The following is a 16478-nucleotide window of genomic DNA, read 5'->3' as shown; positions in this document are numbered from 1 at the left end:
AGCTGGTCTTATTAATGACAAACAATCCACTACAGTTTTTGCCATCTTTGGGCCACGTATGGTCTCCTTGTGTGCCAAAAAACAACCGATGGTCTCTCGTTCGAGTATTGAATCAGAGTATTGTTCCATGGCTATTGTAACTGCTAAATTACATTGGCTTAATATGCTGCTGTGTGGCCTTGATACCCACCTTTCCTCTCCACCAGTGCTGGGGTGTGATAATCTTAGAATTTCATCCTTGCAGCAAATCCAATTTTACATGCTAGGGCTAAACATATTGAAGTGGATTGTCATTTCATTCACGAGAAAATCCTCAACAAAGATCTTGTGCTGCGTTTCATTTCCACTCATGCTCAGCTAGCAGATGTGTTCACTAATGGATTAACTTTGTCTCGGTTCCTTTTGCCTCAATCCAAACTCATGCTTCGTGAACTCGCCCATGTTTGAGCGGGGACGTTAGTGTTTTATCTGAATTAGTTAAACATGCTGCAATTGCTGACTCAGTTTCATCCACTACTGCAAACTCTTCCCCTGGCACAATTACAAATACATGATGTTATCAAATAACAAAACACTTACACGATATTTAAAGTTTAAAGTCATTAGAAGTTGTATACAAATAAGATGGTAATAATTAGTTTCAATGAATTTCTAAGTCATTGGTTTCCAAATTTGCACTAATTGATAGCTAGGCAAGGGTGCTGAAAGTCGGATTGTAGCTGATTTATGGTATATTCATCTTGTCCAAAATGTCAAGTCTTCACCAAAGCAAAAATGCTTTGTCTAATTATTTCTCATCCGCTGACCACAGGAAGCAGAATATTTTGGTGTTCCATTACCAAACAAATTGAATTTGGACCAAATTAACAAGTGGTTGTGCTTTTTTATGACCCTTAATTCCTTCCGCCAACATTGAATTATTAACTATCATCCAGTTTCCAATGACAATGATTCGTCAGTGTTGACAGTCTCGTGGCCATATCCATGTGATGTCCATACAGACCATACCCAAAATTAGGCCAATAATATATATAAATGGCCATGGACGGGAACTAATGTCGTTGAACAGCAACTTGGTTCCAAGCCAAAGGGGAGAAGAAATTTAGTTTTAGATTGTGACTGAGGAGTTCTTTCCCTCTGTGTTAACACCTCAAAATTATTATATGAAACTTCGTCAATAAAATTTATTTTCACGGGATCTCTTTTTGATTAAAACATTTCTCTTTCCTATATTGACTGACATATGGATGAGCGGATGTTTCTTTAACATACAGAATCGCCTGCTAAGCAGCCATATGGACCTTGTATCATGCCTGAATGACATTAACATATGTCAATGTTTCTTTCTCTTCTCCGATAGTAGCCGATAAAATGGATCCCGAAAAAAGTTCGATACGGTCCAAGTCCACTTCTGGTACTGGTAGTAGCATTTTCCAGGACTCCAAGACTATTCACAACTTTGTGAACTTTTTAAGGGATCATGCATCCAAGTGATCGCCTCATTTCTGCTTTTGTGGAACGCCAAAAGAGTCTAATAGCTAGATCATGCATACTATATGTCCACAAACAAAACGTGCAGGTATACAGAACAAGCATCTCGCCATACAATTGCAAGAGCCTCTTACAAACATGCTGCAGATACTGCACCCAAAAGATAAACTACTCGGCCTGCACATAGAAAACTAGCAAACACGGATGAAAAAAAGACGACCAATTTTAAGTCAAAAACAACTTCAGGAAACCATTGTATTGGCATCATCTTCGTCACCATCTCCAGTTTCATTGATGTACTGGTTCTGAAACTCTATCAAGTACTGTGTTGATCTCTTCACATCCAAAAACAGATGATAAACCCGGTTAATGTCTTCCATCTCCACAATCTTTCCCTTCCGCTTCAGGCAAGCCAATGCAGCAGCTGTAATGAGATGAATGGCGTATCTCAATGATGTTTCTACCCCAATTTTGGTCAACAAACATTTTGCCTCTTCAGACATTTCCACATCTTCCTCTTGGCACCTGATGTCTAAAATCTTGCGGATTTCATCCTCTGTGTAAGGCTGGGTTGTGATAATAAGTAGGCGATCGAGGAGATCTATTGGAATCCCGTGTGGGGATTTGTAATTTGTGCCTCGGATTGTGGTGATCCCTCTGTTTGTAGCGACAACTAATATGGGAGCCATCTCATTCTCCAAAGCACGATTCAGAAAAGAAAAGCATTCAATGTCAAGCATGTGCACCTCATCAATGAAGAGAACACCAGGTATCATCTCTGCCTTCCCTTCCTCTCTCCACTCAGCCACCTTTGTGTCAATTTGTTCCCTCACTTCTGCACGGATTTCACCAGTATCACCGGTGAAAAGAGCCAGAAATCCCTGTGTCCTGAAATTGATGGATAAGACAGTCAGAGATAAAAACAGGAAAATTAACCAGCAGCCAACAAGAAGCAACACCTTAGCTTGATCTATGGTGGGAAAAAAGAAATAATCTTCAATACAACCAGTTGTCAAGAAAGCATCTAGCCAAAAAGAGAAGACGATAACATGAGTAGGCATGTTCTCTTATAAAGAGTAATAAGTTCTACAATAAATTGAATTCTCAATTTCATTTCTATGATTGCGAGATTCGTACTGTTTTACTTCCAAAAGAAGCTAACATCCTCTTTCTTCCAAAACACAGATGCCCTTAAATTTGAATCCTTATAATATGAGCATATCAAAGCTTGATTTAACACTAAATAAGCGGCAAAGCAATTCAAGAAGCCAAACTTGAGCTCTAATCACTTAACCGCAGCTTGTTATTCACCACAACTGTGATTAAAACTACGTCAGGTATCAATAAAGCTCAATAGGCATAGAATTAAGACTTAAGGCCTTGTTGTTTTCACAAACATTCTCATCTCATCTCATCTCATCTAATAATTACAACTTTCCCAAATTCCCGCAAAAAAAAAAAATAAACAATTCAACTTTTTCAATCCCAAAACAAAAATAATATTAAAAAATATATATTCCAACATCATTTTATTCAACTTTTAACTTTTATCTCAATTCATCTCATCTACGAAAAAAAAAAAGAGGCCTTAGTTAAAGAGACCAGGTACCCTTGTTTATCTTAATTTCGAGAGTAGGGGAAAGAAGTTTTTCGCTTCTCTACCTAGAAATAATACAGCAAACAAAATATAGAGTGCAACTGTAGAAATTCAATGGTGGTTATGGCCGTGGTAAACAGAACCAACGGTACAACAACGAAAGCAAGCAACAGGGCAGCCACCAACATAGGCTCAAGATTACATGAAAATTCATTCTAACGAAAATTGATATAGAAAAATTCAAACAAATCTAGCTCTGCACAAGAAAACTTCTTTTGCTTCTCATTTTCATACTTATGATAATACCAAAGCATCAAACTTTGCACAAGACACCTTCTTCTGCTTTTCAAAGAGCACCACTTACCTGCTATTGATGACATCGATCTCGTGAAGCGTTACGCAATGCACGACTTCCTTACGCTTCTGGAGCTCCCCATCGGGACACTGCACGAACTTGGTCTGGGGTCCCATGGCATCGTAGTCCCTGGATCGAGAGAAGGACCTCCCGAGCTTCGTGATCTTCCCGGAGGCCTTGTCGATGGCGACGACGTCTCCACTCTGTACCTTCTCCTTCCCCAGCGCCTCGATCATCTTGGCGCCCAGATCGTACACGGTTTCCATCTCAGTGGTCTTCAGGGTGAGCTTACCAGTCTTGGAGGCTGCCCCGGAGACGGCCGGGCGGTCGATTTGGATCTCGACGACCTCGCCTTCGATGACCTCGGTCTCTTCCTTAATGCGCACGCCAATAGCCTTGCGGAAGGCCTGCATCAGGGCCTCGGTCTTGGACATCTCGAGGGAGAAGAGCTCGCTTCCGGCAAGCATGGCGAAGGGGGTCTCAAGGCCCAGTGACTTGGCCATGCCCATGGCGATGGCGGTCTTGCCGGTACCGGGCTGGCCCGCTAGAAGAACGGCACGGCCGGCAATCTTGCCCTCTTTGATCATCTGGAGGATGACTCCGGCAGCCTTGCGGGCGGCGGCCTGACCCACCATGCCCTCGGAGACTTGGCGAGGTTCAAGGGCAGAGTCGAGACCCAGCCCACGAATGTGGGAGTGTGCGCCAATGCGCTCTATACGGGTTAGGTCTCGGTTCTCTGAGAGTTTCAGCTCCGCCATGACTATTGTATGGTGGTGGGAGACAGCGATGAGTTTAGGGTTTAGGGGTTTTCTAGATTTGGTGAATGTGAAGCCAAATCACTCACTCTTTACTTCCCTCGCGGCTACCACGCAGCCTCCGCTACGCTCGGTGAGTATCGAGCGGGCCGTGCACCCATTTTCTATTTATCCGTCAATTAATAATTATTTATTTATTTTTTTGATGTTAACGATTTATGATTGTTTGGATTCGAAAATACGATGAGATGAGATGAGTAAGTTGTGATGAGATAATTTTTTAAATAGTAATAAAATTTTTAGTTAAAATTAAATAAAATTAGATAAGATGAGATGAGATGAGATCACTTCTAAATCTAAACAGATTATAATAATTTTGATTCGTCGAAATGGATTCTTAATGGTTTTAAAATGCGGTGTATTTTTTCTTGCAATTATTTCTACTCTTTAGTTTTTATTAGTCTTTTATTTCAGTCGGATTAATCTCCACTCTTAGAGAAAATTAAAAACCCTAAATTATAGGGCAGGATATATTTGTTTCAAATGTTAAGATAATCAATATTTTGAAAAAATGATTAAAGGGCCCATTCCCATATTAATGCTGGTCCTGTTGCAAGGGATACTAACATATGAAAATTATTCCAGTGTAGGATTCATGGCCCAAGACCACACGATGCTTGGTTGGGTTTGCGTGTTTCATTCCAACTTGTTGATTCCTTGATTGGGTTAATAACAGTGGATATCACTCAGCAATTCAAATTTTTATTCGATTCCAATAAAACCCTAACTTGCAGTCTATGTGTTTGTTAAATTGTTTCTTAGACTTTTTTTTAATTCAGAGTTTGGTTGCATCAATTTTGTGTGAATCTATTTAGATACATAGAGTTTTTAATTTCAATATGCATAGATTTTAATTCTCATTAATGTTTATATTTTCAAAATAAAACCTAAAATTTTCGCTGAAATGCAATCGGATACTTGCATCTATATTCCCCACATCCTCTGTACATATTCCATAATTCATTCTTTAATTTTGTAAACCCTTGATCATATATAAAACTCAAAAGACAGCTAGTCATTTTATCTTGTAAGTAATTTTTTTTTCTTATACATTTTTTTTTTATTGTAAAATTGGAGGCACTCATTGTCTTTGAGGAAATGACCTTGGAAGCTCACCCAATACACTAGTTATGCTTTTATACTTGGAGGCATTAATTGGTGAGTATCAAATTTTTGGCACCATTGTCAAGGCCAACTGGTGAACAATATAGTTTTCCTTGCAGGGGTTCTCTAAATTTTGTGAACCTCTTCATAGATTGAGTAACATCTCTTCCTCTGTATTTGATTTAATTGTTGTCTTGCATACTCTCTTATTATTCACTTAGTTTTCCCTCTAGGGTGCATGTCTGTTTGGACCAGAGACCACACATCGCGATTGGTTAGGACATATTCACTCTCATCCACCAAGTCTGCATCTATATCTTTCGAGATAATGGAAATAATAAAACACTAAGGTCTGGTTTTAGTTTATAAATAAAATGAGATAAGATGAAATAAAAAAAATATGTAAATAATAGTGAGATAATTTGTGAAAAGTTGTGAAATGATTTACGTTAAGATTTTTGTAAGATTTTGGGAAATGAGCGATAAAAAATTAAATAAAAAAAATTATAAGATTAAAAGAGAGTTATAATATAATATTTTAATATTATTTTTGTTTTAAAATTTAAAAAAATTGAATTGTTTTTTATGTTTGAAAAAGTTAAAAAGTTGAAAATTTTGAAATTCAAAAGCGTTTTTATGATGGATTTGTGAAACTAAACCATGCCTGAAGTGTTAAGTACTTCAGGAATGGATGAAATGGAAAGACTTGTTCCTGGTCATGTGTAGGAATTACTACCAGAATGCATTTTCCTTGAATTGTTTAAAAGTCATTAGAAGATAAAATCTTTGAACTTGGAATACTAATGCTAATGGGGAACGTCCCTAATTAGTTGAATAAAAGATAATTAGTAGGATGAATTAAATCTAAACTACTTATATTATTATTATTTTGCACAGCCTCTACAAATGCCATAGTTTTTTAAGGACCATGCTTGCTAGATAGAAGCAAGTGGGTGATATACTATTATATATAAAGTCAAATGGCATTGGATCTATATAGAGAATTTGGTGTACATCATTAAATGGTTATTGCCCGTGTTGTACGTCTCATTTATAAATTGACTATCACTATATATCATAATACTTATTACTTAGTCCAATCCACAAAACAAACATCACATGTCACTCTTACCGACATATATAATCAATAGATATATACAGATTATATATATATATATAAAGTAACCATCTAATATTTAATTAATCAGTACTAGTGAACCCAATAATCAAGAGAATGGTTCAGAAAAATTACTTCATAGCGCGATTTACACAGCTTTCCTTAATTAAGAATATATGTGGCCAACAAATATTGATGATCAAGTACATTAGGTAATTATTAAATGAACAAGTTGAAAATTTAAAATTGAAAAATATTTGTATTTGAGTGATATTTGAGAAGAAAATTATGAGAAGTTTTGAATTATTAAATATTTTAACATGAAATATTAAATATAAAGATATTTGATTTTATATAATCCATGACATTAAATAATAATAGTTAGAAAATGTATTTCTCTCATTTCAATTCAATAGATAATCTGACCTGAATATGAAAGAATAATCACCTAATAATGTTACTTCTGAGTATCTCCTGATGGTTAGAGACATAATTATGTTGTAAGTAAGAACCCTTAATTCTCTTAGTGCTTAAATAGATTTCTGGCCATCATGAAATCTAGAGGTATTTGTGTCATACTATAACTCATTAATTAAGTGATATGATTTGAACTAGTATAAACCTATAGAGATATGGGTGTGTGGGACATCGAGTTTTAATAAAACTCTTTCATTCTCCCACTTGACCTATATGCCCATAAAACAACATTTTCCGTTCATGGTTTATTACAACAAACTAACCATATTGTGCACATTTATTTTCAAAAAATATTCCTACATCAAAGTACATTATACGAGCTTTGTAATATCAATGTTAAATCAGCTACCAATGCAAATCATGACAGTCCTCTATTATATAGCCAACAAAATTTCTTCCATGTACTACAACACTTATAACTTAATTCAACATGATCTTTGATAGGGACACTTAAGGTTTAACCTGTAATGACTTGGATTCCAGTTCATGTCTATTTTAGACATCATCTTATCATCATTCATCAACAATATTTAATGTACATGTAAAATGGAAAGACAAGATAATAGAAACAACCATATAGCTATATCTCAATGTCCAATAAGAAAATACTCAGTATATCAATGATATTATTAACATGTTCACATGAGGGATATACGCATAAGACCCATATTTTCAACACATTCTCCAAATTGTAATCATGAATGCAATATTGATATATTATATGATTATTTTGTTTCTGTACCTTCTCCTTGACATTTAGTTGTTTAAGATTTCACTAAATATATTATTTGGAAAAAACTTGTATGAGGAATTATTGCAATAGATTCATAGCGGCTTGACTATAAAGTTGAGAATTTCAAGTTCTAAAATAAATTTTCTCAGTCATATATCATATACTGTGGCCTTAAGGTATGCCAAAAACTCAACCTCTATTACACATGAAGTAGTAAGAGATCTGCTTTATACTTTTCCATAAAATAGCTCTACCAGATAACAAAATACATGAAAAAAGAGATAACAAAATATATAACCTTAATTGTATTTTCTATTATTAGAGCAATCACATAAAATAGAGCATGAATATATGGTTACCTTTATAGTATCAATTCTTCTCAAGACAATAATATATTATTTAATTTCTTGCAAATAACATGACACCCTTTTCACTGATTTTGGGTCAAACATATTTGGGTTACTTTGCCAACAATCAAGGATGCCAAAACTGATATTTGGCCTCATACAAGTTTGTGCAACTATTAAGTTCCTCATATAACCAACACATACATAATTTCTTTAACAACCTAATCAACTTTAGAAAACTATAAATATTGAGCATGTCACAATTTATTTTTAAATGTCTATTGATTAACAATTCTTCATCCAAAGTCTCTCAAAACTCTTTTTGAAACTTTATAGAGACAATCATAATAATCATTGTCTTGGTATTAAAATCTAATCTCAATCACGAAAAATGTTTCACTCATAAATTTTATTTTTAAAGTTTTTTATAAACAGAACTTTAATGTCATACTACAAATCACGATTTTTACTGGCCAAAACATCATATACATGTATGACCATAAATGCAAATATACTCCCTCTGACTTTCAGGATATATATCAACAATAAATAATTTCATTAAATTTAAAACTAGTATTTTTATTATCAAACTTCAGATACCATTCTAAAAAAATATCTTACCTAGCCATTTTGTTTGTTTCTTGTAGACTTCAAATTTTCACTCTACAATTATTTGTACATCCATTTAATGCAACTCTAAATCATAATGAGCTTCTAATATTATAGTGATCCTTAATGAGTCCTTTCAAGTTATTAGAAGATCTCTCTTTCTAATCAATGCTTATTTCTGAATAAAATCATTGATTACAAGTTTGACTTTATATTGTTTAACATTACGTTTAAAGTCAAAATTTTGTCTCGACTGCCCATTTACATTCGACTTTTTAGACTTTTCAGACAATTGGATGAAACTACATACTCTACCCTGATTCATGGATCACTCTTTTATGCATCAGATTTTTATAGAATTGTTTCTTTCTATAACATGTGAGAAAATATATGTGAATATTTATTTGCTTCTATGTTAAATTCAAATTTTGAAAATACACTAATAGCCTAACCAAATAACAAATCAAGAAGATTGCATGAGATTACATATTCTGATGCCTGCATGGCCAATTCTTCAACAGTGTTTCTCTGATGAAGTGATTGATCATTTGTTTGTTGTTCCTTGTTATCTTAGAGATGATCATAAAAAGGAATTACAAGCATTTTCGAAGATACAAGAATGTACTTCCTCAACAATCACATATCTGATTTTTACGTTCCATTTTTCCAACCTTAAAGAATTTGACATTTCGACTTTCTTAATATTCAGACTATGAATAGAACAATACAGCCTATATCATTTGGATCTTCCTGAGTAATCATTAATGTACTCATTAACTATTATATAATTCAACTAACTTTCATTTGGATTGTAAAGTCTTACTTTAGCTTGACTATTTATACATATATATGCCTTAAATCGGGTATTTTATCAATCCACAACTCAAAACGAGTCTTTAAGACTACTTACTATGAACATGGTTTAAGATATACAACATTGTATTCAAGAGTTTTACTACAGATTTCTCCAAGAAGTTAGAGAAATAGGCCAGGATTATGGCCTGACTCTTAATATTTTTCATTGTATTCACTACTTCAATTTAATGTGATGATTTTCACCTTTCTATCTAATTGCATTTCCTCTCTTGAGAAATACCTCAAGAATTGTAAACAACTTGAGACTCCTCAGTAGTAGATAAATACATCCATATCATAAAAATCATCTATGAAAATGATGAGTATACGAATCCTCTTTGCTTTCCTAAAATTTAAGAATTACTAGATATAGCAATGGAAACTAGAACTTACAAATTGTTATTGGTTATCTCCCATCTAAAATTGATGAAACATCATCAACTCAGATATATTTCTTTCAAAAAAAGGATAGAGTTGTGTGGATTAAGGAGAACTTAAGTAGCTTCACTCTTAGATCAACTTGGTAGTGAATTTGTCATAGAATTGAGGAAAAGACCTAGGCAAAAGCAATTTGGATCATTATATGAAAAATGGTCTATGTAACAGCCCAGAAATTCAGTGGATGAATTTCTTTAGACCTTAGGAGCGTCTAGAGTTGTAATCGAGCCGAGCCAGTCTTTGGCTTACCGAGCTCGACTCGATTCAAAATACTCGAGCTCGAGCTCGAGATTTTTATTTATTCTTTATTCGAACTCGACTCAGTAAGCTAAACTCTCAACTTGAGTTTGAGCTCAAGCTCATCCCACAAATGAGTTGGAGTCAAGCCAATTGTTTATTTTTTTTTTAGTTTTTTAATAAGATTTAATAATTAATAAATTAGATAAATAAAAAATAAAAAATTTATTCTTGAATTTGTACACCTAACAAGTAGAACCTCTATTGAATTATAAGATTTTAAAAATTTATAAATAATTAATTTCTAACTAGTTGATATTTATCCATTATAACAATATATTATATGCCTACATTTATTATTAATATATACACATAATATGATAATATATATCTATTTCATATGTAATTCCCACATATTGGTATATGAAATTATTAAATCTTATCGACTAATTATTGTACAAATTATAAAATATAGCTATGAAATATATTCAATATATAAACATAAGTAATTAGGTTACATATTATATATTAATTATAAAACTGTTACGCTTATATTATTAGCTAATACATATAGTTGTATGTATATTTGTCAATATATGAATAACCTTTAATTGAGTCAAGCTAACGAGTCGACTCCAGCATAAATAGGCGGGCCTTAACGAGCCTTAACCGAGTCGAGTCGAATTTTGTCGGGTATGTGTCATTTACTAATCGAGCGGGTATCTACACTCACGAGCGATCTATTTTTTTTTTCACGAGTTGAATTCAATTCGAGTTTAATTGGATTAGTACCGAACAGGCTATTGAAGAGAGTGATTCATTTACTGCCCTAGGAGCATCGTGAAATCTCGAAAAGATTTCACAAATCGAGCGACTGCTTAGGTTTTAGCCTGTTAGCATAATTAGTTTTCTACTTGCTATAGTGGCAAAAGTCCTGTTTTATTTATTTGTGGTACTTAAAGAGTATAAGATTGAGAAATGGTTTGCGCCATTGGTCTCAGATGAATATTTAGGATTTTACGATATAATAATACGTTTTTCATTTTTTGAATCGTAAGTGTTTGAAAATTCATTCTGATGTAATCGAGGCACTTAAGAGTCAAATTTTGTGAAACTAATTGCACCACTAGACTCGTAAAAATATTTAAGATTTTATGGTGTAATAATAATTCACAATTTTTTAGGTGAATAATAACACCCGAGATAGCGTCATAAGGCAGCTGGTTCAAGCGATTGTCAAATCACTGCGTGGAAGGTCCAAATCCACCTAGAATCACTAGGATTGCTTCTTGGATGGACACTTGGCACATTCCTAGCCATTCATTGGAATAGTATTAGGACATCCGTCACTTAGTGAATTAAGTGTGATGGATTGGATGCAAATCAAGCCATTATGATCATTCCACCTTTGCAAATACTACTACATCCAACCAAACACCTTTTGACCAACCAAAAGAGGATTTCAACCCTAGTTAAATCCAAAACCATTGGATTTTAATTGAAACCCTAAAACTCTAATGATGGCCATAACCCTAAACCACAACTTTAAACCCTTTGTGGCTTGGTTTTTTTTATTAAGTATTTAATCACTTAGATTAATCACTTTCATATGTTATTAATCACTCAATTTTTCACTCATGCATCCTTAACCACTTTATTATATCTTAGTAATCATATTGGGCCTTGAAAATTTAGATTTGCACTTGAACCCAACCAAACGCCCAAAGTGAAGCCCATGAAACCCCAAAATTGAGTCCATCAATAAGGCCCATCTTAGGCCCACCGAAAGCCACCACCATGGGAGGGTTCTTGAGAAAATTTATTCCCCTTCCCAAGGCCTAGATAAGGGCTGATGCCACCACTCACTTGAGCCCCAAATAGTCCTTTGATGGAAGACATAAAGGCTACAAGCCAAAGCCATCCACTTGGCTAGAACTTTTTTGTTGCCAATTGCAACTGTATAGCCCTTTGTCCCCCTTATTTGGCTGCCTACCTCCCATTCAGAAGTCATTCAGTCACCTATGTCAGCCCTACACATTTTATAAGTCTTTCCTTGACTTCCACACTTCATAATTTATATTCACAGTTCTTTTTCTAGAGAGAACCTAAAAGAGTCTTCAGACAATTTTTGTAGTTGTTCTTGCTCAATTTGTTTGAAATCTTTCTATGTCGATTATTCTGGAACTCTGTCATATATATTGTTTCTATTTGAGTCTAGTTTCTAGATATAATATGTGTAATTTTTCATGGTGTTTTGATTAGTGAAAAGTCAGTTTGAGCATACAAAGATCATGCTGGGCGACGATCAAGCTTTTTACATGAAACTTTGATTTTCTGATGACGATTTTGGTCAAATTTTTGTTAGATATTTTTATAAGGAAGATTTAACATTAATATGAAAGTTATGTTTGGATTTGTTGCTTGTTAATAGTTTTTATAAAGAGTTTTGCATGATTTTGGAAATTTGGAAACTGGAAGTTTCAAAACAGTTTGTGTTTTGGGAAAGTTGTAATCTTTTGTTGTAGAAACATGATCTTATGGTCTTGATATTCATATATGTTGTTTTTAAGACTTTTATCTATTTTTTAGGAAGTTATTGTTGGAGAATACTGATTTTGATTTTAATGGAATAAATTGTTATGCAAGAAACATTTCAGTTAAGAAAAAAACATGAGGCTCATGGGTTTACTTTGTGTTTTTATGAATTTCTTTTCCATGTGATCCTATATTTGATGCTTAGATCAATTTCAGAATTTGAATATGAGGTATATGATTTTATTTCTTGAAAGTTTACTTCATGAGAAATTCGGATTTAGTGGTCTGGACAAGGCTGATTAACCCATGGAGGAACGAAGAAGAACTGATAACCACGATTATCTATTTTCTAGATGCCACTTTGTTCGTTATACAATTTCGTGAGCAGCTCAACATCTATAAGAATAGTTTTATTTTCAAACTATAATTAAGGAGCTCTATCTCTAGTGTATATATCGTTACAGATCTTTTGAAAAAGTACTGTAACTTTTAGATAATTGATACCATGTGATTATGTAGTATGCCTATATTATTTTGGGATATGTTATATCTAGTACATAGTATTACTAAAAAAAAAAAAATATTCGCTACGAATATTGCATACTGTTAGATGCATAATAGGTATATTGCATCTTTAATTGTCATGTCATTTTCTTTTCTAAATCAAGAAAAGAGCCAATGGGTTCATTGAATGTTACAAGACCTGGCTTATTGTCAAAGGCTTTTATCAAACTTCTGAAATCGACTATGATAACACATTCAACTTAGTAGTGAAGCCCATTACCATCAAAACAGATCTCTTGCAATTTCATCCAGTTGGGTATACGCCAACTTGAAATAAAAAATGCAATTTTGCATGGTCACTTACATGAAGATGTCTATATGACTAGGCTCCTAGGTACTCAAATCCATCTTGTCCAGACTATGTCTGTCATCTACACAAATCTCTAGGTTCAATGGTTTTCATTACTCAACAACAAATTATTACAAATGAGCTTCAATGGTTCCAGGGTAGACACATCCTTATTTCTTCTTAAATCTGGATCAGATATTATTTTTCTATTAATTTATGTTGATGACATTCTAATAACTAGACCCAGCTCAACATCTCTTCAACATATAATCACTACACTCCAGATAGAGTTTGCTTTAAAAGACCTTGGGCTAATTCATTACTTTCTGGAGATAGAAGCTCAATATCAAATTAATGATTTGTTTTTATCTTAGCAACAATATATCCAAGATCTGCTCCAGAAGACAAATATGCATCAGTCTAAACATGTCTCCTCCCCCATGTCCACTACGATGAACCTATCCCAGTTCAAGGGTGACCCTTTTAGTGAACCAACACTTTATCAAAGCATCGTGGACTCCCTCCAATAATATCTCTCCTTCACTCGTCCAGACTTATCATTTGTAGTATGCAAGGTTGGTCAATATATGCAACATCCAATGAAGAAATACTGGAGTGTAGTTAAAAGGATCTTGTGTTACCTTCGCCAAACAATGCATCATGATCTTCTTCTCCGTTACAAATCCTCACATCAACTCAGTGCTTTCTCAGATGTCAACTGGGTTGGTTGACCCGATGACAGTCGATTGGTTAGTGGCTACTGTGTTTTTTGGGTCAAACCTTGTGTCCTAGAGTTCTCGAAAATAACCTATAGTTGCCCGGTCAAGCACAGAGACTGAGTAATATCAAGCAGTTGCTAATGCAGTTGTAGAACTCATATGGCTCAAGTCATTGTTTTGAGAGCCGAGCATTCATATTAGCGATCCACCTGTACTTTGGTGTGACATCGTTGACGCTATTTACTTAACGACAAACCCAATCTATCATGCTTGCATGAAGAACATTGAACTTGATCTACATTTTGTAAGGGAACAAGTCTCACAAAAACTACTAGCAGTGAAGTTCATCTCCAACAAAGAACAAGTTGCCGACACATTCACCAACGCTCTTCCGACGGCTCGATTCTATACACTCCACGACACTCTCAACATTCATGCAAAAATACCGTTGTGATTGAGGGCGCCAATAGACCAGATTCTAATCAATCTCAAGGTAAGAATAAACACCAACTCAACCATCTTGAAAATAAGGATAAGAAGGAGAAAACAAAAGATAATCAAGAAAGTCACAAATTCAAACTAATATGTTGTAATCATGATAATGTTATTGATAGAATGATTGTGACATGTGATTTTGTGATACGAAGCATTATAAATATACATGAGAGAGTATGTTTGTTATTGAAGAAAACAATATTGAAAATCAAATATTTGTTAAGATTCTATAATATATGACGTACGTAGACTTACTTCATAAATTAAAAATGTTGAAGCAACAAGGGAGAGAACCATGCATGCTTTAAAGCCACAATTAACCCAACTCCAGCTAGCTACTGAATCAGCCCGGCCAGTACGTAATATTTGTAAAACATGATGAACTCAGTACTTCCTCATCAACTTTGGCAGCCAGCCATTATTCTACTGATCCCTCAATCATTGGCAGTAATTATATACTAATTACTACGGAAACTTGTTACTTTAATTACTTAATTTGCTATATTATATAATCTCCAGATCACAAAAGTTTATCAGGTGCACATGAACTTTTCGCTGTTTTTACTGCTTCAATGTCATTAATCCTTTTCCACGTTTGATTTGTTAGTTGCTCTCAGAATCCCGCTCCCTAATTGAGCAAGCCTAGAAAAATCTCTAACGTGCACGTCTGTACATGATTCTTTAATGTAAAACAACAAATACCGAAATTCTGCATTCTATTGATCCCCAGAATCATTTTCAAGTATTGTATTTAATTTGGAAACAATAATAACGTTGACAATGTCACATTATAAACAAATCCCAAAGACCCAAACAAGAAGGCACTCTAAATGCATTTTTCGAGTAAAAACAAAAAACAATGATTAGGAACAACAAACTATAAGATCATCAAAGGAGACATATATATAATTAGGAATTTTAATTCCCTTTTTTTCTTTCGCTATACTATAATCTTAAAACACTCTACTTCTCCTAGCGACAGCGTGGCTTCTGCTTCTTGGATACACATCTGCATTGACCTTGATATCTTCTTCAAAATCGCAGGGCTCGTCTTCATCGATCCTCCCAAAAGCAACACTGCGGCTCCGAAATACATTACCAGGTGCAGAGCTAGCATGAGTTGCTGGAGAGTTGCCAACGGCCTGCTGTCTTCGAAGAAGATCCGCCTGAACTTTATTGCCAAGGCCCCTAGTAGATGCAGCCCTCATAAGCTCCCTGAAATCTTCATTGTTGTTGCTGGATCTGGAGGAGTTGGTGCTGAAGCTCTTAGGGAGAGTGGCTATTTGGGGAGTGGGGCATCCCATGGCCGTGCCGTATTCAAAGCGACCCGATAATTCAGTCATGCCTTGGACGTAGAATTCCCTGATCTTGATCAGGATTCTAATGGGTGCCTTCAAGTACCGGCTGAGTCTTGTATCCTTGTTAGCCGCGTTGTTGCCCATGTTGCAGGCTAGGCCAGGTTCCAACTTAAACAGTTGATAATTTTTGGCCTTGTGAGAAAGCAAGAAAAATGAAGAGGAAGAATGGAAAAGTTGTAGTACTTGCTACTTAACGATGGAGCTAGGGAATTAGAAGTTAGGGCAGAGGTTGGATAGATAAGATGGTGGGTTTATAGGGGCTTAAATATATACGTGTATATATATATATATGTACGACGTTGGGTATTTGCACTGATCATGAGCTAGGGTATATTATATGGAT

General features: G+C 34.7%; 2 protein-coding genes across 2 annotated transcripts; both read right to left on the bottom strand.

The window, feature by feature from the left end:
- Positions 1-1527: 1527 nt before the first annotated feature.
- Positions 1528-4385, bottom strand: LOC121247849 (ruvB-like 2). Its single transcript, XM_041146309.1, has 2 exons — positions 3453-4385; positions 1528-2379 (listed from the first exon to the last, which is right to left on the bottom strand). The coding sequence occupies exons 1-2, from the start codon at positions 4199-4201 to the stop codon at positions 1734-1736; spliced, it is 1395 nt and encodes a 464-aa protein (XP_041002243.1). The 5' UTR covers positions 4202-4385; the 3' UTR covers positions 1528-1733.
- An 11237-nt stretch (positions 4386-15622) lies between these two features.
- LOC121244987 lies at positions 15623-16350 on the bottom strand. Its single transcript, XM_041143251.1, has one exon. It carries the CDS (start codon positions 16217-16219, stop codon positions 15731-15733), a length of 489 nt encoding a protein of 162 aa, XP_040999185.1. The 5' UTR covers positions 16220-16350; the 3' UTR covers positions 15623-15730.
- Positions 16351-16478: the final 128 nt, after the last annotated feature.

The sequence above is a fragment of the Juglans microcarpa x Juglans regia genome, chromosome 1S (genome assembly GCF_004785595.1).
Source record: "Juglans microcarpa x Juglans regia isolate MS1-56 chromosome 1S, Jm3101_v1.0, whole genome shotgun sequence".
Taxonomy (NCBI): Eukaryota; Viridiplantae; Streptophyta; class Magnoliopsida; order Fagales; family Juglandaceae; genus Juglans; species Juglans microcarpa x Juglans regia.
This window is presented reverse-complemented; position numbering and strand designations above follow the sequence as displayed.